At 47.3% G+C, this 27,064-nt stretch overlaps 1 protein-coding gene and 2 non-coding genes across 10 annotated transcripts in view; all 3 read left to right on the top strand.

Annotated features, from left to right (window-relative positions):
• The window catches only part of PUM1 (pumilio RNA binding family member 1), an 85,079-nt gene that overhangs the window by 40,193 nt on the left and 17,822 nt on the right, over positions 1-27,064 (top strand). For 5 of the 8 annotated variants that reach the window (XM_027693995.1, XM_027693990.1, XM_027693991.1 and 2 more), the window contains exons 8-14: positions 2,194-2,287; positions 3,521-3,637; positions 9,690-9,841; positions 14,374-14,512; positions 16,094-16,237; positions 17,535-17,831; positions 19,599-19,835. In XM_027693995.1, the coding sequence (XP_027549796.1) occupies positions 2,194-2,287; positions 3,521-3,637; positions 9,690-9,841; positions 14,374-14,512; positions 16,094-16,237; positions 17,535-17,831; positions 19,599-19,835 (1,180 nt within the window). The remainder of the gene's footprint in view (positions 1-2,193; positions 2,288-3,520; positions 3,638-9,689; positions 9,842-14,373; positions 14,513-16,093; positions 16,238-17,534; positions 17,832-19,598; positions 19,836-27,064) is intronic. The other 3 variants (XM_027693994.1, XM_027693993.1, XM_027693992.1) reach the window with 2 other exon arrangements.
• Positions 7,252-7,335, top strand: LOC113972683. The gene has a single exon (XR_003535967.1). It is a non-coding gene; the product is annotated as a small nucleolar RNA SNORD103/SNORD85 (small nucleolar RNA).
• On the top strand, positions 26,318-26,400 carry LOC113972684. Its single transcript, XR_003535968.1, has one exon. It is a non-coding gene; the product is annotated as a small nucleolar RNA SNORD103/SNORD85 (small nucleolar RNA).

The raw sequence follows: 27,064 nt of genomic DNA, 5'->3' as shown, positions 1-27,064 counted from the left end.
GAAGTCCTCACACATGTAAAGTGAGCATAAGAGAAGGTATTTTCAGAGAAGACAAATGCTTTTTTGCCCTTAAGAGAAGTAAATAATAATCCAGCTATTTTCTCAGCAGTTCACTTTGACGGAATACACATCAACAGACTGGAAAAACACATCCCAGGGATGCTCAAAAACACCTGAAAATTAAAGATTTTGGTGAAATTTTGCAGCTGAAGAAAGCTGAAATATTGAACTGCTGGACTCAATACAAAAGAAGACCCCAACCCCAGGGCTGGCTGTTCTGGAGGAATCCACACCAGCACTGGAGCAGCTTAGGGGATAGATAGATTTTTTTTTTCCATGTTGATGTTTATCAGTGAACAAGGTGTTGCTGGTGACTCCCACAGACCAATATCCCTCATTCCATTTCCTGTAGCTGTTCACCTTGTCCTTGCTTTTTTAAACTGAGGGATGACAGGACAAACCTTTGCCCCAGCTCCTGCTGACAGATGGCACGTTAACGAAGCTCCCACCCCTAACGAGCACTCGGCTTTGTGTGAGCCTGAAGTGCTGCTGAAAGGCACGTTTGGGGGAAAAAAAGAGAAGGCAAAAAGAGGTGTGTTTGTTTTATGGCTCAGGGAGGTAATAAAGTAACTGTAGATTTGATCTGTTTTTCCGTAAGGAACATTTTGATACTCCTTGGATATTTGTAGGGGCCCCAACGTCCTAAGGGGTGAACAATCCTTGGGGTTATGGCACACAGAAGATCAATTCTACACCCCCTAAATACTCAGTTTCCTCATCATAAATCTGATGCTGAGCCCTTGCATGCTTTTCCTCCACCTCAACTTGTAAAAAGAAGGAAAAAAGAGGTGGATTTTTTTGCCCACCTTTGCTCCTCCTGCTCTCAGGAGACTTAACTCCAATTTTTGCCCATACAAAAAGCCTCCCAGCCTACTTTTGTAAGTGTTTCTGTGCTTCTTCTTGATGGTCGTGGGTTTCTGCCAGAAATTTGGGCAGAGTTGTTGCTTTTTTTGCCAGCTGAAATATCAGTTGTCCTGTCTGAAGGGAGGGCAGGATGTAATAGGTGTGAAAATCGAATGGCATTTAGGAATACAAGTTGTTTGTGAGTGATTGGAGAGAGAAAACATTTATCACAGTGGTTTGTGGAGCTGTTCACACCTCGGGAATGATCCCTTGTGGAAGTGAGTGGGAATGGATGTGCTGCTGGATAGTTTCAAAGTAGATAATCAGCTGGTATATCCTTAAGTGTTTTAATTAGAGCTGAGAGAGGCTGTTAATGGATGGATTCAGGGGTTCACTTAAGTAGAGGCATAAGAAGCTGGAGAAATAGGGTTTTAGTAAGGACCTGGGTGAATAAAAAAACCCCAAACCTAGACAAAAATACTTCAAAGATTAATGGAATCCTTTCTTTTTTTAATGGAGAAAAAAAATCTCAATAACCTTGAGAATTGATCATTAACACTGACTGTTCTCACTAACGTTACCCATTGATCCCTAAGATTTCAAGGAGCTCTGAGCTGGCTTTGGCTTTAAGCTGTGCTTTGGGTGGCTTAACCAAAATGTCCCCAGGAGTGGTTTGTGTCTGTGGTCAATAAAGAATTTCCAGTTCCTGCCTGGATTCCTGTAGGAGAGGCTGGAGATGAAAGGTTGGCAATAAAGGGAGCAAATAAAGGGAGGTTTGTGATCCCCGAGGCTGGAAATCCCGTCTGGGGGCTCTTGAGGTGGCTCTGGAGGCATCTCAGGTGTGTCACCTCTGCACACCTGGCTCTGCAACCTTCTGCCATCCCAGTTCCCACTCCAGGCCATCTGGTGTGACTGGTGTGTTCCAGACCTGGCACGGGCTCCTCTGGTGACCCACCTGGGGGCTGTGTCTGTGGGGACGAGTTGGGAAAAATGGCCTTTGGGAATTGTGCAGGGAGGGAATAGCAGAGGAAACCCCAGCTGTGGGTAGCTGTGCTTCAGAACTACATTTTTTTTCAGGTGGATTAACACAGGCAATTGATCTCAAAAGGTTTCTTTTTCCCCCCGAGGATTTGGGTTTTCTCAATTCCTTCTGAAACGTTTCTCTTTAAAGAGAGAAATGTCTGTAGCGGTGAAACGAAATCTAGTGGAAAGGAATTGCTTTAAAAGAAAGAAAAGACAGCTTTTTGTGCCTGATTTGAGTGCCATGTTTGTGTGTTTTTTGCCCTGTAGCTGTTCCAAAGACCCAACGCCCTGGCAGTGCAGCAGCTGACGGCAGCACAGCAGCAGCAATACGCCCTGGCTGCTGCCCACCAGCCACACATAGGTAAGTCCTGCCTTAAATCCATCCCATTTCACTTGCCCTTCTCTTAATCCAGTGGGAAAACACCAGGGAGAAAAAAAATCGGGAGGTTTTAGAGGGTATTTTTGTAGCTGGTAATCAACAGACGAGCGGGAATGGATTGTTTAAAGATGTGCTTGAAAGATTTGGTGGGTGTCTCTTGCACACTTGAAAAGGGTTTAAAAGAGCTCTCATGTCTGGCAGGATTGACACTCTCACCCTTCTGAGAGTGCTGCTCAGTCAGGAGAGCCTTTGGAAGTCCTTGCTTGCTCTGAGTGAGGCATAAACCAGGGTAAGCAGCACAATAAAGTGAGGGGAAAATGCCCAATTGAATATAAATCTGGATGTGCTGCCTGTGGTCCAGCTGCCTGGGGTTTGACTTTATAATTGAAGGATAAAATTCATGCAAGCACATGGTTCATATTATTAAGAGAGTACAGACTAACTGGGGAGAAAGCACTTAGTCCTGTGCATAGAAAACAGGGAGAACTGTAGGAGTTCTACTGCTGGATGATAAGGGTTGAACTATCTTAGAGTTAAACGTTTTTAACACATTAAGCATTTTAAGTGAAATTTTTCCAACCCAGAATCCCACTAGAAATGTGTTGGGACTCTCCCAGCTCTGCTCAGTGCCCTTGTGTGCTCAGTGGAGTTCAGGGATAGACCTGAATTTGAATTGTTTGGCTTTTTAACTTCCTCCCCTTCACCTTTCCTCCCCTCCCCACCCCTCTCCCGCCCACCGGGGATTTCTCTAATGATTAAACTGTTCCTTTGCAGAGCAAGGGAATGCCTGTACACCCCTGAACTCTTTCCAAACTAACCAGTTGGAGGACTGGTGTTCTGTAATGGGCATGGAACTCAAAACAGGGTAGTTTGGGTCCTGACCTACTCGCTGTAGGAAATGCAGAGTAATAACAAGCACTTAGCTCATGTTACTCTCCATTCACCTGAACAGTAAAGGTCTGTCAGCTCCTACCTGAGCTGTTTTATATAAGTATTTTAGCCCTTGAGCTTTCCTCAAGGAGCATTCCATCCTTGGAATTAATTTTCCTTTATGTAAACTCTGTTAAGACTCAGCAGTTTCTTACTCGCGATAGAAAACCAACCCCTAAAAAATTTAAAAATACTAAATCAACCCGAGTTTTGTGTTCCCCAGGCAGGTGGCCAGAGGTGTTCTGATAGGGCTGCAGTCCCAGTTAAGTTTGTTTTCACTGACAGGTATGTTTTCAGCAGGTTTAGCTCCTGCTGCCTTTGTTCCCAACCCCTACATCATCAGCGCGGCTCCCCCGGGGACGGATCCGTACGCGGCCGGACTGGCGGCAGCTGCCACGTTAGGTGAGACCCTTCCACTTGTCTGTGCCTTCCTCTGCACCAAAACTGCTCTGAGTCTGTCATTGGGAGCATCAAACACCAGCACATTGTGATTTCTGTGGGGAGATAATTGATGCAATTGTTTGTCAGGGAGTAGAAGTAGAATTTGCCGTGGAAACTCTGTTTTCTGTGGGTTAAATGTGGTAATTCTTGTTTAACACTTGCTGTGGGCCCTGCTCTGGTTGCTTCTCCTCAACCAGAGCAAATCTCAAATGAGGCACTTGCAGACATAAAAGTTTGGGCTGTTTTGGGGACTGACAGGAGCAAGAAATACCTTTGAAAATCCACTTATTAAAGATGGAGGACTGCACCAAAACTGCTCTGAGTGTGTGATTGTGAAAATCAAACATCAGTGCATTGTGATTTCTGTGGAGAGATAATTGATATAATCATATGTCAGGGAGTAGAAACAGAATTTGCCATGGAAACTCTGTTTTCTGTAGTTTAAATGTGGTAATTCTTGTTTAACACTTGCTGTGGGTTCTGCTCTGGTTGTTTACCCTCAACCAGAGCAAATCTGAAATGAGCCACCCGCAGACATAAAAGTTGCTCTGTGTTTGATGACTGACAGGAGCCAGAGATACCTTTGAAAATCCACTTATTAAAGGCTGGAAAGATGAGGGTTTTTTTCCCAGCCAGGAAAGTTGTGTCTCGTTGCTGTTCAGCTCGATGTGCTTCAGTGCATACTGCAAACGAGACTTTCCCTTTTGAGGAGTCTGTGGAGAATTTACCCTTTCCAGGCTCTCCAGGTAAAAACATCCCGTATCTGCTGTGAGGCTCAGGCTGGGAATGTGCACTTTCCCAGATGGCAGGTGAAGATGGAGGCTCTTGTCTTCGTGCAAGATCTTTCTCCAAACCTTCATGTATCAGTTTCCAAATTCTTTCCAACTGTCACAACCCCAATTGTTGTATCTTGAGGTGCCAGCTCGGTGCAGCAGCTTATCAGGCAGCGTGGGGAACACGCTGGACGTTGAACTTTTGCTGTGTGAGCCATAAAGTTCTTGCCTAATTGTTGAGGACAAAGGAAGAACGTGCTTTTAAAAGAGCATTTTCATAACCAGGCCTTGCTTTCCTTGACCAAGAGCAGAAGGAGCATTCTGTGCTTCAGATAAAATCAGCTTAGGGGGTTTTTATGCTTCGCTGTTGCCACGCTCCACTTACAACTTGGATACTCACTCCAAACCTCTCCCACTTTGGGGTGGCTTTTCCCAAATCCAACCTATGAAGTGTGGGTTGTACATGGATGTGACACCCTGGGGTTTGGGACGTGACTCCCTGGCCTGTTAACCAGCTCTTACATAACCCTGCTGAGCTCTTAATCTTGGAGACCCGTATCAGGTCAAGCTCTGAGATGGGATTTCACCAACTGTTATCCACTTGGAGGCAGTTTTTAGTGGATGATATGGATGGATGTAAAGTCCCAAGATCATGATTTGAAGGTGTGGGCTTTGCACTTGGCTGCTGTGAGCTCTGTGTGGGGATTGTGCAATGACACAGCGAGGTTAAGGGGAGGCAACAACACGTTGTTGGCAAACAAATCGACACCGTGATTACATGGGAGGGAGCCAAGAGTTAGAGTACAAGGATATTCCTGATAGTCCAGGCCTTGATAAACCACCATGTGATGGTGAATGTAGTAGTGAATGAATGAGCTGAACTGCTGTTGGCAAACAGAAGTGGGAAGTTCAGTCAGGACTTAGGAGGGAAGAGGTCCCAGAGCAGCAGCAGTTCCAGTTCCAGGCAGAAGAGGCGATTTGTGGATGATTCCTGTAAGAAGAGGTTTCTGCTTGGCCTTTTTGCAGCACCTCAGTGCTTCTAGAGCTCAGCTCTGAGGAACACACTGAAGTGCAGTGGAGCAGCAGGTCAGCATCTTGATTTCATAGAAAAACCACGTGGAAATGAGCCAGATTTCTAGGAAACACCAAGTGTTGGCCACAACTGGTTTGGGGTTTTTTGTGTTGTTTTTTTTTTATTTTTCTCAGCAGTGTTGAAGCTGCAGCTGCTGAATGTCTGACTGGGGCCCCAGACATTTGAACTGGGAAATAACATACCCCAGGGTGTCTGAAGCATTCCAAAATTTGGCACCAGGGTCTCTACTTGAATAATTTTTAAACTTTATGACACTTGAAAGCAAAGCAAAAGAACGTGCAATGCACTGCAGTGTATTTATGGTATTACACCACTGAGAAATACAAGTCACTTTAACTTTCTTATTGGTTTTAGACCCTAGAAATGGCCAGATAACAAAATGCTTGTTGATGTTTGTTTTAGGAAAAGCATCTTTTCTGTCTAGACTTGAGCAGTTTTGAGAACCTCTTTTCTGTAATGAGAGGGAGGGACGTGGGACAATTTAAATATTTAGAGTTACACATTAAATCCAAAAGGCCTCCCTGATGTGTGTGGAAGTGTTAAATTGGGAGGACTTGGAGGAGCTTATGAGATGGAAGGAATGAGTTTGGAGTTGGTGCTGGTTTATTGCTCACAGTTCCTCTTTGAGTGAAGGGGAAACTTGTATGTGTTTTATGGCAGAGATAACCTGTCAATTAAGGTTCTGCCATTATGGCAGCTTTTTCATGATTGTAAGACTGTCAACTCTGTGATAATACTCTTTTCTTCCCAACAATAGTAGCATTTTAAAGAACAAATTTGAATGCAGAGGGAAGGACTCCTAGAAAAAACCCCCCTCACTTATGAGTTTAAACTGTAGGGAAGATGCTGCTGTCTTTGAGAAGTGCTGTGATTTGCCTTCCATCATTTGGGAAAGATGTCACTCAAAAATGAGAAATCTTGCCTTTTTTAAAGGCCAGTTGGGAAATGATTCAGGTAGAAAAGTGTTTCTGTTCTTTGCAGAGAAGGGGGTGATCTGCACCCAGGGAAAGCTCAGTGGTCCCAGCACAGGGTTTGGAGGTGAGATTCTCAAGCCTGGCTCACGTGGTGCTGGGCTGTGCCCAGCTCAGAGCTGGAGCCAGCTGGGGATGCAGGCACACACCTTCCAGCTGGGATTTGGGAGCACCTGCAGCTGGATTTAACGTGGTGTCCTGCAGGGCTGTCTTTCCTCCTCTGGACCAGGGGCTTCAGCACCACCCTGGAAATCGAGCTGTTTGTCACCCCCATCCCTAAAAGGACACCACGGATCCCTGGGATTGCCACGCTGGGAATTCCCAAGGAATCACTGATTTGCTGTTTTCAGCCTTGTGTTTGAAGTCCTTGAGGCTGTTTAACCTGGTGCCACTGATGCCTGTGGATTTTTGCATTTTTAGCAACACACTATTCCTCATCCTTGGCTATTCCTGCAGGGAGCAGGTTGGGCTTCTGCTTGGAGAGATTCCAGTGTGGAGGCGGAGACTAAGAGCAAAAAAACTGTGTTATGGACACACTTACAGCTGGATTGGCTAATGTTTCTTGAAAGGAATATTTGTGGGTGTCTGTGGCCCACGTGTGAGACGTGGCAGTGGGAAGATTTGGGTTCAAAGGCCCCAAAATGGCTTTTTATTTTCTCGGGAATGCACAGCTTTAATTAGTGCCGAAGCAGGTGCATCATCTCCTGCAGTGAGGCAGCACTGGGCTGTTTCTGGGAGTCTGGCAATGATGACACACTTGCCCTCACTGAGAACACTGTTCAATAATGAGCCTCACCGTGTGCTCAAAGGAGCTGAGCCAGACTTGCAGCCCTTTTAAGCCCAGCTGCCTGAAAAACTTCAAAGCCTCTGTGTCTCCTCTGCTTTTAAACACCTGAGGCTTCTGCAGCTCGGATGAGCAACCTCTAACTAGGAGAGAAAAACCCATCTAGACTGTGCTTGTTTGATAATTAGAACTGAGACTAAAATACCCCAAATTTTGCCCAGATAAAAGGTACTGCAGCAACTTCCCAGCAGCCTGAGGGCAAATGCAGGGTAATTACTTGCATGAAGTGAAGCAATTGCAGCTCTTTCCCTGTTGGGTGCAGGAGAACCCCAGCAGTTGGTGTCTGATCTGCATTCACTGAGTATAAACAGGTTGTAGGCACCCTCTAGTTACGTGTGTGTAACTGCTGAGGTCAAAACAGGCACCACCACCAGGCCCTGATTAATTTGCTGCAGCTTTTCTTCGTTTTAGCTCGTGAATTTGCAGGTTGGAAGGTAAGAAATGAGTGGTTGCTGCTCCAAGAGGAGTATTGAGTAAGAGAAGGTCACCTTCTCTGCCTGACACAGTAAATCCAGCAAGGAGGGGCTTCAGGGCAGAGCTTTAGTGAGAGACACAAATCCAGATGTTCAGCAGGTGCCTGGTATTGGGGATCAGGGTACTTGCAGCATCTCCCTGCTGTGCAGAGAGCTGGGCACCTAAATCCTGAATTTGGGGAAAGCACAGTGGTTAAAACCAGGGTAATATGAGAAGAGTAACTAGTACATGTTTGAAATATGGATTTAATATCTGACATGAAATATGGAATGAATATCCCTGAGTGTTGCTGAATGGGCTGTGGGAGCAGGAGTTCATCCAGGCTGAGATCCAGGCTCTTCCACAGTGGATGGCTTTGGCATTCTGTGGGAATTCATTTGAGCCAAACATGTTACTGTGAAAAAAACCTCCAAAACCCCAAACAAAAAAACCCAAAAAAAAGAAAAAGGTACTTCTGAGATTTGTCCCCTTTGTCATATACAGGTTTGCACTCAGTAGTGTCTTTTTCCATCTCCTTTATTACTGTCATCCCTCATTTTTCCTAGAATCCTGCAATGGTTTGGGCTGGAAGAGACCTTAAAGCCCATCCAGTTCCACCCCCTGCCATGGGCAGGGACACCTTCCACTAGCCCAGGTTGCTCCAACCTGGCCTTGGACACTTCCAGGGATCCAGGGGCAGCCACAGCTTCTCTGGGCAACCTGTGCCAGGGCCTCCCCACCCTCACAGGGAAGGATTCCTTCCCAATATCCCATCTAACCCTGCCCTCCCTCAGCTTAAGGCCATTTTTGGGGTAACAGTCTCTTAGTTTCTTTGGGCCAGTGCTCAGCCCTAACTCACTCAGCCTGTCTCTCTTTAAAAAAAACCCCTATTTTTACTCCAAATATGAACAAAATTCATTAAAGACTCATTCCACAGTGTCACACGTGACTGTGACACTCTGCCTGGTTCCTCCTGCTGTGGGGAAGGGGCCTGTGGGATGAAGGATGTATTTAGAAAGGAAAAGAAATACTTCTGTTTTTCTGCTGACCTTTCTAAAAGATATCAAACAGTCATATTAAAAAATATTATTGGATTCACATCCCTGTTATTTGGTGGGAGGGACTCCTCCCTCCAGCACAGAGTGCTCCCTGCTTCCTCAGCCTTGTGCCAAGTGGGATTATTTAAGGATAGAGGCTCCATCCTGCTATCTCCAAATTGTGTGTGGTGTCCTGAGACCTGATAAAACACGGTGTGTCTTCAAAAGGGAGGCTATTTCTGCTGCTCTCCAAGATTATTAATATTATTTTTTAAAGCCTCTTATGTTTGAGGAGGGAATATGAGAAGAGACAGGATTGAGAAGCCTCTTTTCTGGGGGTTTGCAAATGCAAAGTAGGACTGAGTGGCTGGAAAAATAACATTAAACACTTGAGAATTGATGCTATCCAGCTGTGGAGAGGTTATGTTAATTTATCAAGGAGCTAAATGGTAGATGAGCTGTGAATGTCAGCTGAGATTAGAAGTTTATCTCAGTGCTTAAACACGGTTCCCTCTCTGTTGGTTAAAGTTTCATTCCTTCACTACAAAATTAGGGCACAACAATAAAAACATGACATTTCAACAGGATCACTGGCAGCAGAGTTTGACCTCCTCCAATAAGGTAAAAGTAAGTAAAGATGGAATTTCAGGTTTGACTTGGAAGCTTTTTAAAAATATGTAATAAATGCCAAAATCCCTCTGTATTTGCAAAGGATTTCACGCGGATCACGCGGAAATGGGATTTGCTGAACCAAATGTGATGAGCAGGGGTATTTTTGGTGACTGTTGGCCGTGTAACCCTTGTCATGATCCAAAAGCTGACATGTTCCCTCGGTGTTGCAGGCCCGGCTGTTGTCCCTCACCAGTACTATGGAGTCACTCCCTGGGGAGTTTATCCCGCCAGCCTGTTCCAGCAGCAAGCGGCCGCTGCTGCCGCCGCCACCAACTCAGCAAACCAGCAAACCACACAGCAAACCCAGCAGGGCCAGCAGCAGGTAAGGCTGGGGGGCTCCTGCAGCCCACAGAACGCTTTGGAACAGCTTTGAGGCACAGAATGGCCTGTTGGAAGGGACCCACAAGGACCATCCAGTCCAACCCTCAGCCCTGCACAGGCCCAGCCCCAAGAGTCACCCCCTGTGCCCCAGAGGATCAGACAAACCCTCCTGGAGCTCTGGCAGCCTTGGGGCTGTGCCCACTGCCCTGGGGAGCCTGGGCAGTGCCCAACCAGCCTCTGGGGGAAGAACCTTTGCCTGAGATCCAACCTGAGCCTGCCCTGACACAGCTCCAGCCATTCCCTGGGTGCTGTCCCTGCTCCCCCAGAGCAGAGCTCAGTGTCTTCTGTGAAGTTTCACCCGTTTACAGAAATGCTTCCCAAAGGAAGATGCTTCACCCATTTCCAGAAGTGCTTCTCTGAGGATCAGAACCTGCTGCAGAAGCACAGGGAGGTCACACCAACTCAGCAAACCACCAGCAGGCTACTGAGGGGAGAGCACACGTGGGGAAAGGGGAGGAAGAGAACAAGCACAAGTTCTCTAATAAACCCTGTCCCTGAGCTCTGGCAGCCTTGGGGCTGTGCCCACTGTCCTGGGGAGCCTGAGCAGTGCCCAACAACCCTCTGGGGGAAGAACCTTTCCATAATATCCAGCCTAAACACCCCTGACACAGCTCCAGCCGTTAAGAACCCTGATTTTTTCAGTGCCTACTCCTGACCCTCAAATCCAAGTAGTTTTAAGGTGACAAGAAGAGCCTTTGGCCTCTCCTGAAAAAAGGACAAGAACCATCTGTACATTCTGTTACTTGATTTATTCGTTTTGCATGTGGAGAGGGCACAGGTACCTTGGTGGGGGTGAGTTATTTAGTGCTTTGGGAAACATAAATGACTCAAGTTGTGAACACCCTGAGCTGTGTAAACACAGCAAAGCTGGTGTGCAGGCAGCACTCATCATCTTACAGCCCATCACTGTGCCCATCACTGCAATTTGAAGGCTGTGGAGCTGATGATAATTATCTTTAAGGTTGGAAAAGACCTCCAAGATCATCCAAGTCCAACCCTCATTCCCACTAAACCATACTTCAAAGTGCCACAACTGCTTGTTTTTTGAACACTTCTAGGGGTGGTGACTCCACTCAAATATTGAATGGCAGGAAGTGTGTCCTTATCTTCAGGGTGCTGCCCAGTATGAAATGCTTTCTTGATGAAGACTGGCTCTAAAGAGGTCAAAATAATAGCAGAGTGAATAGGTTTGATGTCCCTGTGAGGACTTGGAGGCTAAAGATGAGTGGGAAAAGAAAACGTGAAATTTTCTATTTTTGTGAGGCAAACTAGCTGTTTTGATTTAGTCTGCACAAAAAATTACAGGAATTTGACAGCTAAAATGGGGAAATAAATAAATTTAATGAAGGTTTTTCCATATGATCTGCTGTTACCTCTGTAAATGTGTTAAAGATGAATGTTGAGACAGGTATCTGCTGGTTAAATGGTATTTGCTTTTTTAAAACACAGTGAAGAGGGAATTGTGTCCTTACATGCTTCCTAAAGGATGGGCTTTGCTCCTGTGCCTTAATCCCTTGGCATTGACAACACACTGGATTATCCAGCCTGTATTTTTTTCTCCTGCTGATAATTGTTCTGCATCTTTGTGATGAATCACTGTGCCATTTCTTGTTCAGGGTTGGGGGTTTTTTTGGCTCTCCCCTCTATTTGAAATTTCACTGGGTTAATTTCCCTGACCTCCAGTAAAATGAGCATTCTAAAGGTCTGGTGTTTAATCACAGTTGTGCTTCTGCACATGCAGATGACACAAATGGGAATCTAAGCTGCTGGAACAGAAGGTGGAAACTGAGAGATGGTACAAGAATAAACAGGGTACAAGAATTTTCTTCCTTATAGAAAAGGAAAAGCCATCCTAAACATTTGACAAAGTTGTGTAGGAGTGCAGATTGTTAGAACTGGGGAATGATTTGGGTTGGAAGGGACCTTAAACACTGGCTGGTTCCACCATGGCAGGGACACTTTCCACCATCCCAGGTTGCTCCAAGCCCTGTCCAGCCTGGCTTTGGACACTTCCAGGGATGGGGCAGCCACAGCTTCTCTGGGCAATGCTTTGCTGTTTTAATCAACATTTTAAAACAATCCAAACTTTCAGACTAAACTGATGGTGCTAAACCCCAGGAATTCAGTTGAATGCTGGGTGGGTGAGAGGTGTCCCACCATCCTTCCTTTGATCCTCATTCCCTTTGGACACACACTTGGATGTGATCTCCTTTTCTGCTCTCAGACCTCAGCAAGCCTCTTGGAACAGGTATCAGGAACCAGATTGGGCTTCAGTGACCTGGACAACTCTGGGCACAGCCCAGGAGCTTGTCTGGGGTTTGATCAGAGCTGCTCCTCACCTGCCAGGGGCTTCACACACATTTCTCAGCATCTGTCCCACGGTTCTTCCTGCTTGGAAACAGAGTGGGTTTGTTCTGCTACCCGAAAGGGAGATGGCTCCTTTTTACAGTGGCACAGAGCCCTCCTTTCTGCTCCCTGGGTGCCTGAAATGGCAGAATAAAGAACAACTGGCAGCTGAATTTTTGAGCTTCTGCTTTGAAAACTAAAGCGAACTCCAGTGTTGGGTGGTGCTAAAAGGCCTTTTCAGATGAGGAGGGTGTGTGCTGAGAGTGCTTCTGCAAAGGACCAGGCTATTAAAATAAAATATATCAGTGCCAGTAGCCTTTATAGTATTTTTCATTACTTTTATAGGCATGGAGCTGGCGTGAGTGGGATCAGGAGTGGTGTTTATAATGCAAACCTGCATCCATAAGAGGATGCAGCAGGAATTGTTTGGATTAAAAGTGCTGAGGCAGAGGTTTTGGAAACCTGGAGCAATGATTATAGGCAGTTGATTTGTCACCCTTATGACACCTTAATAGTGTATTAATAAAAGCCACGAGCACTCCAGTGCTGCAGCTGCACCCATTGGAATTCTGAGAGACTCAGAATCCCAGAATATGCTGAGTTGGGAGGGACCCCCAAGGATCCTGGAGTCCAACCCTCAGCCCTGCACAGGCCCAGCCCCAAGAGTCACCCCCTGTGCCCCAGAGGATCAGCCAAACCCTCCTGGAGCTCTGGCAGCCTTGGGGCTGTGCCCACTGCCCTGGGGAGCCTGGGCAGTGCCCAACCAGCCTCTGGGGGAAGAACCTTTCCCTGAGATCCAACCTGAGCCTGCCCTGACACAGCTCCAGCCATTCCCTGGGTGCTGTCCCTGGTCCCCCCAGAGCAGAGCTCAGTCCCTGCCCCTCCTCTGCCCCTGCCCAGGCAGTTGGAACTGCACTGAGGTCTCCCCTCAGTCTCCTCCAGGAATTCCAGGCTGTGACAGTGACAGCAGACTCAGGCACATCTAAATCACCTCAGCATCCTCTCCCAGCCTCTCCGTGCACAGTCATTTTTCCCTGTTAATGACTCTGTCAGGTGACACACACGATGTCACTTCTTGCAGCCAGAGGACCCAGGGATGGCTTGTTTAACATGCTGACCTTGCTGGGGGGTGCAGACCTGCCCCCCCTGGAGTGCAAGGCTTTGGCAAACAGAGACTGTCACAGGTAATTACAGCAAAGGGCACTTCACCATCATCCCTTTGAGAGCACCACGAGAGCTCCTCCAGACACAACACACTGTGGGCTCTTTGGGCATTATTTCCCAGGAGTAAGTGTTGTGTCACCAGGTCACTGTTTTTTAGAGGAGCTGGTAGCTTGGAAAAACCCAGGTCACTTCATGTCATTGGCCCCCAGCTCCTAAATTGGGCTTTTTAAGGTTTCTGCTCAAGAGGGCCTTTACCAGAGTCCAAATGTTACCTGGGATGGGCAGATGGCTTGTAAACACTTCCGTCCAAGGATGGGTATTGAAGGTTGGATCATAAAGTTAGGGAGGTTGGAAAAGCCCTCTAAAGATCATTGAGTTAAACCATTAACTCAGCACTGACAGGTCCCCACTAAACCATGTTCCCAGGCAGCACATCCACATGTTTTTTGAACACTTCCAGGAATGGGGATTCCACCACCTCCCTGGGCAGCCCCTTCTACTGCCTGACCACCCTTTCAGCAAAGAATTTTTCCTAATATCCAACCTGACTCTCCCCTGGCACAGCTGGAGGCCGTTCCCTCTCCTGTCCCTTGTTCCCTGGGAGCAGAGCCCGACCCCCCCCCCCGGCTCCCCCCTCCTGTCAGGGAGTTGCAGAGCCAGAAGGTCCCCCCTGAGCCTCCTTTTCTCCAGGCTGAGTCCCCCCAGCTCCCTCAGCTGCTCCTGCTGCTCCAGCCCCTTCCCCAGCTCCCTTCCCTGCACATGCTCCAGCCCCTCAATGTCCTTCTTGTATATCAAAAAATATCAAGAAAAGTTGATTAAGAGTGAAGGGGAGTCAAGGGTGTCACCCGTTACTGGTGCAACAACTTCAACTAGATTGCTCCTGCTGCTCCTGCAAGTGCCTGGTGATGGTGACTTGCTCCTGGGCCCCAAAGTAAACACCTGGATGTTCCTCTGTCTCTGCAGGTTCTCCGTGGAGGAGCCAGCCAGCGTCCCTTGACCCCCAACCAGAACCAGCAGGGCCAGCAGACGGACCCACTGGTGGCCGCGGCCGCCGTCAACTCCGCCCTCGCCTTCGGCCAGGGGCTGGCAGCGGGAATGCCAGGTATGGCTGGGGCAGGAACAGCTTCTGCAGGGCCCAGGGAGAGCCATGAAGTTGCATCTCATGTCTCCATGTGTCATGTTTGCCTGGGATTCAGCAGCGTTTGTTTCCATCAGTTTGGGGTTTAATCCGTGGGTGCAGGAGGGGTTTCGATGTGACCCCAACCACCTCTGCAGCACAGAACCTCAGAACCAGGGGGTAGGTGCCTGTGGCACAGGTGAAAACAACTGTTATCCACTGTACAGGTGCATTAGTTATTTGTGTATTCCAAAGATTTTCCCGTGGCTCATTCAAGCTTATGGGATCTGCATTTGAAACCTCCGAGGGATCTTAGTCCTGTTCAGTCACCTTGTTTCTCCGTCCCTGCCCAGGGCTTGACTTCCACAGGTCAGGGACTTCCCCTTCAGGATTGCTTCTTTCTAATTGCTTAAAAACAGGAAAAGAAAAGGGATAAAAAGAGCAGGTTTGATTCTGATTTATAATTCTTCCTGAGAGGAGCTGCTGTATGAATTCTAATTCTGATCCATGAGGCTGCTTTTGACATTCAGTTATTCAGAATATTTATTGTAATGGCATAGGACAAACCTAAGCATCTTTTAGAATAATGTGCTGGTCAAATGTAAGGAAAAAGGATTATTTGGACTTCAGGTCTCCTTGCTGGAAGTGTCACATGGTTGTAAATGTGGGTTTTTAATGGTTTAAGAAGAATGTTGCTGTATTAAGCTACAAAGTGAACTGTAATGTGCATGTTTCCAGCAAGCTGCAAATTTCCTTAAATCTGTTATTTGGGTTATATTGGAAAAGCAAATATACATTTATATATGTTTATATATGTGTGTATATATATATTTGCAAGGCAAATACTTACAGAGAACTTTCTCTTTGTGACCTCCCCTCACCTTGGAGAAGCTCTCTATTTAATTTGAATGTCTCTATTTCATTAGAACTCTATAGTAAGGTACCTAAATCACTATATACTACTGACAGTGTGCTGCTGTGTGTATCACTGGCATATTTTAAAGTGTTTGTTTATATATATTAAAGAATGATTTATTACTTATATATATAATATATATTTATACATAAATTATATATATAATATGTTGTATTTCTTATTTATTATTACATATATATATTTATTATAATAACTTCAAGTTCCAAGTGTGTGCCCCCTGACAGCCTCAGCACAGAGTGGGGGATTTGGACATGCAGGGTGTTCACAGATCTGAAAGGTCCCACCTCAAGGTGTACGTTTAAAAGAAATGGTGTGTTTTGTATTTTAACCCCTTTTTTTTGATCTGTATAGCTGAATTTACACTGAGGGCAATGCCAGTAGCTTTGAGGAAGAAAAAAATTCTTCTCTGCCTCAAAGTCTTACTTGTTATAAAGTCATGGACTTCATTTTTTCTTTTCAGGAGTAGCAGAGCTGTTGTTGCTTTTTCCTTTTCCGCTCAGATTTCCTTTAAAAATGGTGTTAAATTGTAATGTTGTAAATGATGTAATGTTGCAGCACAGTCCCGTGGAGATGCTGGACCTGCTGGGTGCTGCCCTGCTTGTCCCCTCACCTGTGCTTTGCCCCCCCAGGGTACCCAGTGCTGGCTCCTGCTGCTTATTACGACCAAACCGGGGCCCTGGTGGTGAACGCGGGGGCCAGGAACGGCCTGGGGGCCCCCGTGCGCCTCGTGGCCCCTGCCCCCGTCATCATCAGCTCCTCTGCAGCCCAGGCAGGTGAGTACTGCTCCCTCCCAGTGACAGTCACCCTGTCCCCAACCCCAGACCCTCCAGGCTCTGCTGGCCGTGATGACAAACTTGCCCTCACTGAGATCCGTGCGGGGATTGTTGTGGAGAACGTCCCGTGTGCTCACTTGGGCTGAGCCTTCAGAGCAGCCTCGGAGAGGGAGGGGACAGGAACTCAAATTATTTCATAGAGTTTCGTGGTAGTTGTTTGAATTTGTCTGCTGGACCTGCTTTCCCACCTGCTAAAGCTTTTGGCCTGTGTAGGATTCTCAGATGGCTCCAGGAAGAGCTGAGAGCCCCTTGCAGGGCCTAAAGGGGCTCCAGGAGAGCTGGAGAGGGACTGGGGACAAGGGATGGAGGGACAGGACAAGGGGGAATGGCTTCTCACTGCCAGAGGGCAGGGATAGATGGGATTTTGGGAAAGAGTCCTTCCCTGTGAGGGTGGGGAGGCCCTGGCCCAGGTTGCCCAGAGAAGCTGTGGCTGCCCCTGGAATCCCTGGAAGTGTCCAAGGCCAGGTTGGATGGGACTTGGAGCAACCTGGGCTGGTGGGAGGTGTCCCTGCCCATGGCAGGAGGTGGAATGAGATGAGCTTTAATTTTCCTTCCCACCCAAACGAGTCCACGATACACATTCTATGTTATGATCACCTTGCCTAAAATGGTCCATGCCTGGCCTTTGCCATGAGCTGTTTTGGGATTTATTAGGGTTCCTTGGGAGTTCAAGCCTTTAGAAGGACTTTTCCAGCCAGAATCCATTGGTAAGCCAGTGTTAGCAATAGATTATGAAACGGGCCTTTTAATTGTTTTCATGTAGCCCTTGTTTATTTTGCTTTTTCTTTTACTTTGGAACTGGCTGAAAAACAAGAGCCCTCGGGTTCGATGTTCTTGGCACTGCAGATTTCATGTGCTGAAGAACATTTTTACTTACTTTAAAACTCATGTTTCTTAATTGACTCTTGCGAGTGTGGGACCGTATCGATCGGAATCTGGGATCTTGGGAGAAAGGGGCCGTTAGTGTTTGATCTGTGGAGCTCTAACAACACAAGCATCAGCAATAACAGCTGGGCATTGCTGGTGTTTGGGGGCTCTGGGCGAGACCTGGGGAGCTCTGATGGGAAATAAAGAGAATTTACACCGGGTTTGGTGCGAAAGGGAGATTTTCGTTCTAGAAGGAAAAAAAAAACCCTGTAATAATTAAAAGGAACCTGATGAGTTTTAACTGAAACTGTGATGAAAATGGATTCTTTTAGGCTTTTGAAAGGAATTTTTCCACTTGCTTTTCCTGCAGCGGTCGCGGCGGCCGCGGCCTCGGCCAACGGAGCGGCGGGAGGGCTGGCAGGGACAACCAACGGACCATTCCGGCCTCTGGGAACGCAGCAGCCCCAGCCCCAGCCCCAGCAGCAGCCCACCAACAACCTGGCCTCCAGCTCCTTCTACGGCAACAACTCCCTGAGCAGCAATTCCCAGAGCAGCTCCCTCTTCTCTCAGGGCTCTGCCCAACCTGCCAACACCTCCCTGGGCTTCGGCAGCAGCAGCTCCCTGGGGGCCACGCTGGGCTCTGCACTGGGAGGATTTGGGACAGCAGGTAAGGACAGCAGCTGCTTCCAGGGGGAAAGGAGAGCAGCAGGGAGCCCTGAGCAGGCTGGGAATCCACTGGAGCTGGTGCTCTGAGCTCCTGAGCTGAGCTCTCCTCATCCATCCAAGGCTAAGTGGAAATTTTCCTCCAGGGAGGACTTAGGGCTTTGAAAATCTGCAGCACTTTCTGGTGAAAGTTCTTTTAGTGGATGATAATTAGAAGCACCAAAGTAATTAACTGGTTTTGTTATGCACATTACCAGTTGGCCCCTTGTTAAGTATTTTTTCCCTGCCTGTGCTTGGTGGGGATACTGGACTGGCAGGAATTGGCTCCAGAGGAGTGTATCCAGCCCTGTGCTGTCTCTTACCTTGGAATAAAGGCTGAGAAGCTTCTCAGGATTTTAAAAAGCTGATCTGAGGTGGTTTCCATGCCTTTTTCTGGGAATTGTGTCCATCATACACTAAAAGAATCACATATTGTGGTTGCAAGAAACATCCCATCCGTGGTCTGAGTTGGTTTTAGGCAGTTGGAGACCAAGATTTCTTTCAGAACCAAACCAGACCAAACCAGGGAGATGTCTGTGGGTTGGGGGTTGTGTTTTGTTTTCTTTTTTTCCTTAGGTTTGTTTTCTTTTGAAGTGGAACAATTGTTTTAATTACTGCTCGTTCTCAGGGCAGTAATTATGTCATGAACTTCTCTGCTTTCATCAGTGTGAAGGACGAGTTCAAACATGCCTTTGGAGCTGCTCCATCAGAGCAGGCTGAGGGACATCCAGTCACTGCATAGAATAACAGTTTTAAATAAAAACTTACTCTAAATATTTTTCTTAAGCCCAGCCTGAGAATTTGAACCATCTTGGTTTGAGGTAAACACAGCATTTGCCTCTTTCACCTCAGTTTATTTAATTAATTGAAATCCATTACTGGTTTGCTCAGTGCCAAGATTCACAAACTTATTTTCCCTCAATCAATGAATAAAACTGTGATCCTGCTGCTTCTAGAGCTCATGTGCAGTCATGAAAAATGATTAGTTCATTGCAGTTAACAATTTCACTATTTATTAAACAAGATTTTAATGCAAAATTGATTTTTTTCCCCTCAAGTTGACAGTGCATTTAAAGAGTTTGTATTTGCCTATCAAGGCAGCTCTTAAAAGCCATTGGGTTTGTGTGTTAAATTGAATTCTGATTTCCATCTCCATAAAGCTCGGGGCAAACAGGAGCTGTTTTCTAATCTAATGAAGGGTGAGCACAAGGATTGCAGGTAAATGTACACAAAGCTGGACGTGCTCTTAAATAAACACTGATAAAATCTCATGTTGGCTTTGTTTTAGCTCTAATGGCTGAGAACAAACACGAGGCAGTGCTTGTAGGGTGATCTAATATCTGGTGTTAAACTGAGTGATGTTCTTAGGGAAAAAAACGTGGAGGAATCCAAACCTTCTCCTGAGGGTCCAGAAGTGCTCAGTGTTTGTGTCCAAAACCGTGGTCACTCACATTAGGTAGATTTTTAATCTTTTGATCTCGTAGATGTTTTGGAGCTGTGTTTTTTCATGTGTTCTATCAGTATAAAAACTTACAAAGCTCTAAATGCAAAGGCAGGATCTCAGCTGATTTTTTTAAGCCAAGAATTTCTGCTCGAGCATTAGTAACGTGGGTTTAATGAATGCATTTCACCTGGGTGCTTGCAACACCTTTGGGAAAGCAGGTGGAGCTGTTCCAGGTGTCTCAGGCAGCTTGTTGGCATCACCCAGTTCTCCTCTTTTCCCCCTTTCCAGTTGCAAACTCCAACACGGGCAGCGGCTCCCGCCGGGACTCGCTGACGGGGAGCAGCGACCTGTACAAGAGGACATCCAGCAGTTTGACACCCATAGGACACAGTTTTTACAATGGCCTTGGCTTCTCCTCCTCTCCTGGCCCTGTGGGAATGCCTCTGCCCAGCCAAGGACCCGGCCACTCCCAGACTCCTCCACCTTCCTTATCTTCACATGGATCATCTTCAAGTCTAAACCTGGGTAAGACATGTTGGCCCAGTCCCTGCTCTGCTGTCCTTGCCACTGCTGGGGGGGATTCCTGCTGCCCTCATTCCCTGGTTTTTTGCACAAGGAGTAGGTGAAACACTGAAGCAGGAGTTGTGTAGGATCATAGAAATGAAACACTGAAGCAGGAGTTGTGTGGGATCACAGAAATCGTTTAGGTGGAAAAAAACCTTTAATACCGAGTCCAACCCTCGTGGTGTGTTTGTCCCTTGCAGTAATTCCTCTGGGAACAGGAGGTTTCTGCTTTGCCTCCTTGTTCCCTCAGCTCAAAACTATGGATAACACTTCCAAGTGTTTGAAGAACAGGTTTTTCCTGCACGGATCTTGGTAACAGCACCAATTGCTTATTGAGTAAAATAGGGAGGGCTGAGCCTTCAACTTGAATAGTTCTAAATGTGATGTTTTAAAATACCCGTTAAATTTACAGCAATAATGAGCTTGAAATACAGTCTCTCCTTCTATTTTCTGGAGCAGTGCTCAGCTTTTAGCTGAGGATTGGGTGAGTTTGCTTTGGAAAATTCCCCATCAATGTGGCCTTTTCAAAAAGCCCATTTTAGTGCCAGGGAGAAATCCTCTTAATTTTGGTCAGATACATGACTTGACACCAGCTGCACCTTCTGGAAGAGCTTCTGCTTGGCCCAGAGCTCTTACATTAAATAAATCTTTCAAATAAATAAAGCAGATATTAAATAATAAAGCAGTGCCAATCTGAACCTCCTGAAGCGTTATTTCCTCATAAATAAACAAAATAGGTTATTTGTTGCACCTGCACCAGGTAATTTAGCATTTGCTCAAAAAAACCCACTTTTTTTTTTGGTTCTGTCATGTGTCTGCTGGATTTAAGAATACTTTTGGTTATCAAACCAGTTCTCCAGGCACATACACACTCAGCAAACACTGTATTTATCATGTTTATTACATGCACGTGTGATAAATTTGGTGCTGGCTATAGTTTAGCTGGAATAGGAATAAATGTGATTTTTTTTGAGATCAGATTTAGATTTACCATTGTGCTTGTTCAGACCTTTCATAGAACTGGAAGGGTTTTAGCTTTATTTATGCAGCTGTTCAGTCCTTGGGCTGACAGGTAAATAGCCACAATAAATTAGTGCTGAGGAGGAACCAGATTCCACATCTGGCACTTGGAAAAAAATCAGTTGCCCCTGCAGCAAACAAAAGAATGAATCTTAAAAACTGGATCAGAGAAAGGTTGATCTGATTGGGTGCAAACTCTGGACAGAAATTGGAGTTAACACTCACATAAATGGGTTGTGCCCCAGAGGGTCAATGTGGGGTTTCCCACCTTCCCAAAATACTCCTCCTCTCGGAGCCAGGTTCCCTCCATGGCTGACTCTGTGCTTGGTGATGCTGCAAGTGAAATCTCACCTGGAATAGCTCTGAATTTGTGGGGGTTTCACCTTAAAATCCATGAAAGATCGTTTTACTTTCCTTAAGTTTCTCTTTCACCTGCAGTGGAGCACAGTGGGAAGTGGAGTTGGAGTTTCCTTCGGTTATAAAATAAGGTTTGATGCTTCCATAGGGGAAGAGAAGGTTCCAGGGAGAGCTGAGAGCCCCTTGCAGGGCCTAAAGGGGCTCCAGGAGAGCTGGAGAGGGACTGGGGACAAGGGATGGAGGGACAGGACACAGGGAATGGCTTCCCACTGCCAGAGGACAGGGATAGATGGGATATTGGGAAGGAATTGTTCCCTGTGAGGGTGGGGAGGCCCTGGCACAGGTTGCCCAGAGAAGCTGTGGCTGCCCCTGGATCCCTGGAAGTGTCCAAGGCCAGGTTGGAGCAACCTGGGCTGGTGGAAGGTGTCCCTGCCCACGGCAGGGGTGGAATGAGATCATCTTTAAAGTCCCTCCCAACCCAAACCACTCCATGGTTCTGTGACAGCACAGACATTGTTCTTCCTTATGAGAGATTCCTTTTCCATTTGGGAGTGATACCAGCAGTAGTTTGTGATCAGGAGGATGAGGGTGATTTCTAAATATCTAACACTGAAGGGACAGATGGGAACACCCAAATGTGTTGTTTGCACAAAGGAAAATATGAGCAGTGGGGTTTAGAACCACGTCCTGCCTGGGCTGTGTGGGGGGAGACAACCTGGGGGAGGCACTTCAAGAAACTCTGATTTCAGGGTCACACAGTGACATAAAGTTGGCATTAAACCTGGGTTGGAATCAGCAAATCCCTGGTTAGATGCAGTGTGAGTTGTGGGTTCGACTTTGTCGTGTCTCATGGTGTGTGAGTCAATCACTCCTTGGGTTGGTGATGTGTGGAAAGATCCAACTCCGGCTCCTGTGACTCCCTGAAAGCTCAGAGTTGTGAAAAATGGTGTGGATTTATCAAGCTGAGGTTTTTTTTCTGGTACTGTAAAGTGACCTTGTGAAATGTCTGGGCAATCACAAGTATCTGAAATAACCACACAGGCAGTTCTTACAGGAGGAGCTGCTGGAGGAGGAGGGCTGAGCTCAATCTGTGCCTGATATTCCAAGGTGGATTCAGTGCTCAACTGTGCATGGCTGGGGTAAAGCAGCTGGGAATAAATACACACCTTTGGGTGTTAAAGGCAGCAGGGGCTTTGCTTCCCCAGCATTGATCACAGAGATTATAAATTACTAAATGTGTGGGGTTTTAATTGTTACATTTATTGCTGGACAGGTTACATTGGATCATGGAGTGCCAGGACAAGGGGACTGGCTTCCCACTGCCAGAGGGCAGAGTTAGATGGGATATTGGGAAAGAATCCTTCCCTGTGAGGGTGGGGAGGCCCTGGCACAGGTTGTCCAGAGAAGCTGTGGCTGCCCCTGGATCCCTGGAAGTGTCCAAGGCCAGGTTGGAGCAACCTGGGCTGGTGGAAGGTGTCCCTGCCCATGGCAGGGGGTGGATCACTGGGTGATCTTTGAGATCCCTTCCAGCCCAAACCATTCCATGATTCTCTGCAGTCCCACAAGCAGATTTTGTCAGCCCTTGTGTGTGTAGCTGGTGTGGTCCCAATAAACTGGGGCTGGATGTGTCTGGCTCTGGGTTTCCCAGTTTGGAATGGGGATCAGTAGATAAGTAAGGATTTTAATCCTATGATATTCTTGCAGGAACTGCTTGGGTGAGAGCTGCCCCATCCTGTAGCCAGCCTGTCACTTAAAAGGCAAGATCAGTGTGAGAAAAAGGATACAGATGGGGGAAATTAGGGATATTTTGGGAAAACTGGCTGAGGAGTTGGCTGTGACCCCCTGGAAGGACTGTGGGGCTGCCTGGGGGGACAGGTTGGGGCAGTGCCCTGGGGGTCCCTCTGCAGGGACAGCAGCAGGACTGGCTGCTCCCCCTGTGTTCCCACAGAGCCATCTTCTCATCTTCCCTGTTCCCCATTGTTCTCACATTCCTCATTACAGCAACTCCTGTGTTGCAGAGGAATTTGAAGTCCTTATAAAAGTCTTGCTCAAAAAGTGCTTTGTCTTCATGCAGCAGCTTTTGTGTTGCTTCCCCTGTGATTTCTTTTTGCCTCTTCTCATTGTGCCTTTTTCCCCCCTGGAATCAGTAATTTTTCCAGGTTAATGTCTGTCCCCAGTGTCCCAGCAAGCCCTGAGAAGAGTTACTAGTTCAGAATAGGAACTGCTCAAAAGCCATGAATGAATATCAGTTGTGTGTCCACCCTGGAGTCTCCAGCAGAACCTGTGCCCCTTGTTCTTCCCCACATACAGATTTTTCCTGACATATCCCAGGTACTTTTTTCTACCCTTGTGTCCCAAAGAGCTTGAGGAGCCACGAGCCTGTGAGTCCTGCTCTTGAATCGTAGAATCCCAGAAGAGTTGGAAGGGACCTTAAGGCTCATGTCAGTCCCCTGCCTTGGCAGGGACACCTTCCACCAGCCCAGGTTGCTCCAAGACCCATCTGACCTGGCCTTGGACACTTCCAGGGATCCAGGGGCAGCCACAGCTTCTCTGGACAACCTGGGCCAGGGCCTCCCCACCCTCCCAGCCAACAATTCCTTCCCAATATCCCATCTATCCCTGCCCTCTGGCAGTGGGAAGCCATTCCCTGTGTCCTGTCCCTCCATCCCTTGTCCCCAGTCCCTCTCCAGCTCTCCTGGAGCCCCTTTAGGCCCTGCAAGGGGCTCTCAGCTTTCCCTGGATCCTTCTCTGCTCCAGGTGAACCCCCCCCAGCTCTCCCAGCCTGGCTCTGTGGGATGAAGGAGCTGTTTCATTGTAACTATTGATAAGATCCCACTGAAATCTGGGATCTGAACAAGTCACATTCCCAACCACACCCTGGCACAGAGGAGCTTGAGGCATCCCAAGATCTCTGGCCTTTGGTGGGTGACTGGTGGGGTGTAGAATTTAGGAATTGTGTGATTTAGGAAACCTGTCCCTCACAGGGACTCTTAATTCCCAGGATGATGTTGAACATCATGGGCAGACCTGCAGTCACCATTTCCATCAGGAGAGAGAGAGAGAGGTGGAAAACTGGAGTAATTTGTGGTTTATTTTGAATCTCCAAATGATGGTGGTTTTCTCAGAAAACCTCTGACAGATTTTCTGTACAGGCTGTGCTTTCCCTCTTAACTGAGAGATAAGGCCCAGGAGATGAGAGCCTGAGTGCTGAACCCTCCCCTCTCACAGCCATTTGCAGAGATCAGGAACTAGTTTTCCACTTCACTCCTGACTCTTGCTCCAGACTTTCAAATAAGTGATAACTCTGAGATCTTCAAATGCCGTGGGAAGTGTCAGTGCCCCATTGCTCAGCTTGTCTCTGCTGGATCTCCTTTGCCTCTGAGGTGCTTTATTGTCCTTTGAAAATCCTGGGCCTTCCAGCAGCAGGGAATATCACCAGGTGGCTTTTCAGAGCTGTTGCTCAGTTTGAGGAGTCACAGATGAAGGAGGTGATGGCCAAGGCAGCACAAGGCTGAGCATGAAGCTCTCAAGTCTCTCCCTCAGGAAAGGGCAGGTTTGGCACCAGCTCCAGAGGATATTTGCCCACCTCAGAGATGTAGAATCACAGAATATCCTCGGCTGGAAGGAACCCACAGAGGTCATAATCAGTAATTATTTAGGCTGTTATCAGATCCATAATTCTCATGTGGTGTTTCCTGCGTGGGATCTTCCTTCAGGTGTCGATGGCCAAGGAGTGCAGCTCCCTCAGCTCTGTTTTATTTAATATTTTAATTCCAGCCCCTGTCATTGCCAGGAGCAGGTCTGTTCTGTGCAACCAGCCCTGCCCAGCTTTCCTTGAAGATCTTCCCTCCTTGGCACAGGCTCCTGGGAGCTTTATTTCCGTGGGATTTGCCCCCCTGCCTCACCCTGGCCTTGCAGGTGGCAGGTTCCCATGTCATCAGGACCTTTTTCTTGGAAGGACTTTGTTCCACCCAGGAAAATCCGTGCTGGCTCCTCCTGTGCTCTGTGACCAGCAGAGGGATCCCGAGCCCTGCAGGAGAGGGAAAAGTGCTCTGCCACAGCACTGAAACAAATCCTCAAAAACCACAGACAAGGAAACAGCGTTGGAAGGTTTAGGTTGGTTCCTGTCAACAGTTCACTCTGCTCCCTGTGTGATGAACCATCACCTGTTCCCCATATTCCTGTTTTGGGGTAACACAGCATCTCTCTTAACCTGGGTGCAGATATTTTGGCCATTTGTGAAAGCACAGGATTTTAAACCCTATCTATTTACTGCGTTAAATGTATTGTTATTCACCCATATTTAATAGTGAGTTGGAGCTTTTTATCCACAATTTTTATACTTGCCTTGTCCTTCTCTAGCTTAATTTTGTCCCCCCCTTTTCTTTTAAATCAGTTCTTGGCACAGCAGCAGGATAGGTGGGAAAAACCTGAGGATGGAGGTGAAGATAATTGGAAAGAGCAAATTAGCCAAAAGTTGGAGTGATGGGATTGACATTGGACTTAGACAGTTTGGAAACAGAGCAAGGAACAGGACTTGTTTCAGTCTATCATGGAATCATAGTCATAGATTCCATGTCATTGAATAGAGTCATAGAATCATAGAGGATCCTCAGTTGGAAGGGACACACCAGGATCATCAAAGTCCTTGGCTGCAGTTTGTTGCTGTTCCTAAATTAATCCAGCTGTGCCATACTGAGGAATGATCTTGGACACGTTCCCATCTAAATTATTATGGGGGCAGCTCTCTCAGCTTTGTTGGGAATCCTAAAATAGGTTCATTTAGGTTGGAAAAGATCTGCAAGATCATCGAGTTCAACCTTTGACTGATCCCCACCTGGTCAACTAGAAAGAGATCAGAACGTTCCGAGTTGGAAGGGACCCACAAAGATCATTGAGCCCATGAATGGCCTGTACAGGGATTGAACCTGTGACCTTGGTGTTATTATCACCATTCTCTAACCAGCTGAGCTCATCTGAGTTACCAGCCCAGAGCTCAGAGTGTCACATCCAGTCATTCCCTGGACACTCCAGCACTGGTGGCAGGGCCCTGGCGGGTCCCAGGCCCTGGCAATGACGACACTCTTGCCCTCTCTGAGCAGCTGTGGCTGATGAGAGCAGTTCTAGCGCTCTGTGGGGCTGAGCCAGAGCTGCCCAGACCCGCTGGCCCCGGCCCTGTGGGCTGCCAGCCCTGCCTGTGCCAGTGTCCCTTCGGGAGGGCTGTGGGGTGACACCGCGCCGCTGTCCCTGCGAGCCCACCCCACCAACCAGATCCTCTGCTGCTCACTTGGAAATGGGTTTGGATGGGAAACTTGACAGAATCCCAGAGTCCTTGAGGTTGGAAAAGCCCTCCCAGCCCATGGAGTCCCCCCTGTGCCCAGTCCCCACCTTGTCCCCCAGCCCAGAGCGCTGAGTGCCACATCATTAAATGAAGATGTCTGGCAAGGGATACACCCAATTTAACTGCAGCAGAAGGGCCTGGAGCTCTGCTAATCTGTAACAGAGAGCTGTATGTTAAAATAACATACAAATTACTATTACTGATGTTACTTTCTTTTTCCTGTCAAGCAAAGTCTTTTGAATCAAATGCAAATTAGATTATCAGTGGGGCTGTCAAAAATAAACAGACCAAGGGGTTTTTCTATAAATAGTGGGAATTAGGGTGAGGCAGCACTTTCCCATGTCTGACTACCCTTTCTGTGAAGGAATTCCACCTAGGATCCCTGCCTGGCTGATTGTCAGTAACCCAGCATGGTGGCAGATGAGTAACTAGGATTCAGATGGTTGGGAATGACAATCCCCCTGGTTGTGTC

Source organism: Neopelma chrysocephalum, unplaced genomic scaffold (assembly GCF_003984885.1).
Source record: "Neopelma chrysocephalum unplaced genomic scaffold, ASM398488v2 Primary Assembly neopelma1_95, whole genome shotgun sequence".
NCBI classification, from domain to species: domain Eukaryota; kingdom Metazoa; phylum Chordata; class Aves; order Passeriformes; family Pipridae; genus Neopelma; species Neopelma chrysocephalum.
Note: the sequence above shows the minus strand (reverse complement) of the source record. Positions and strands in the feature narration are given on the sequence as shown.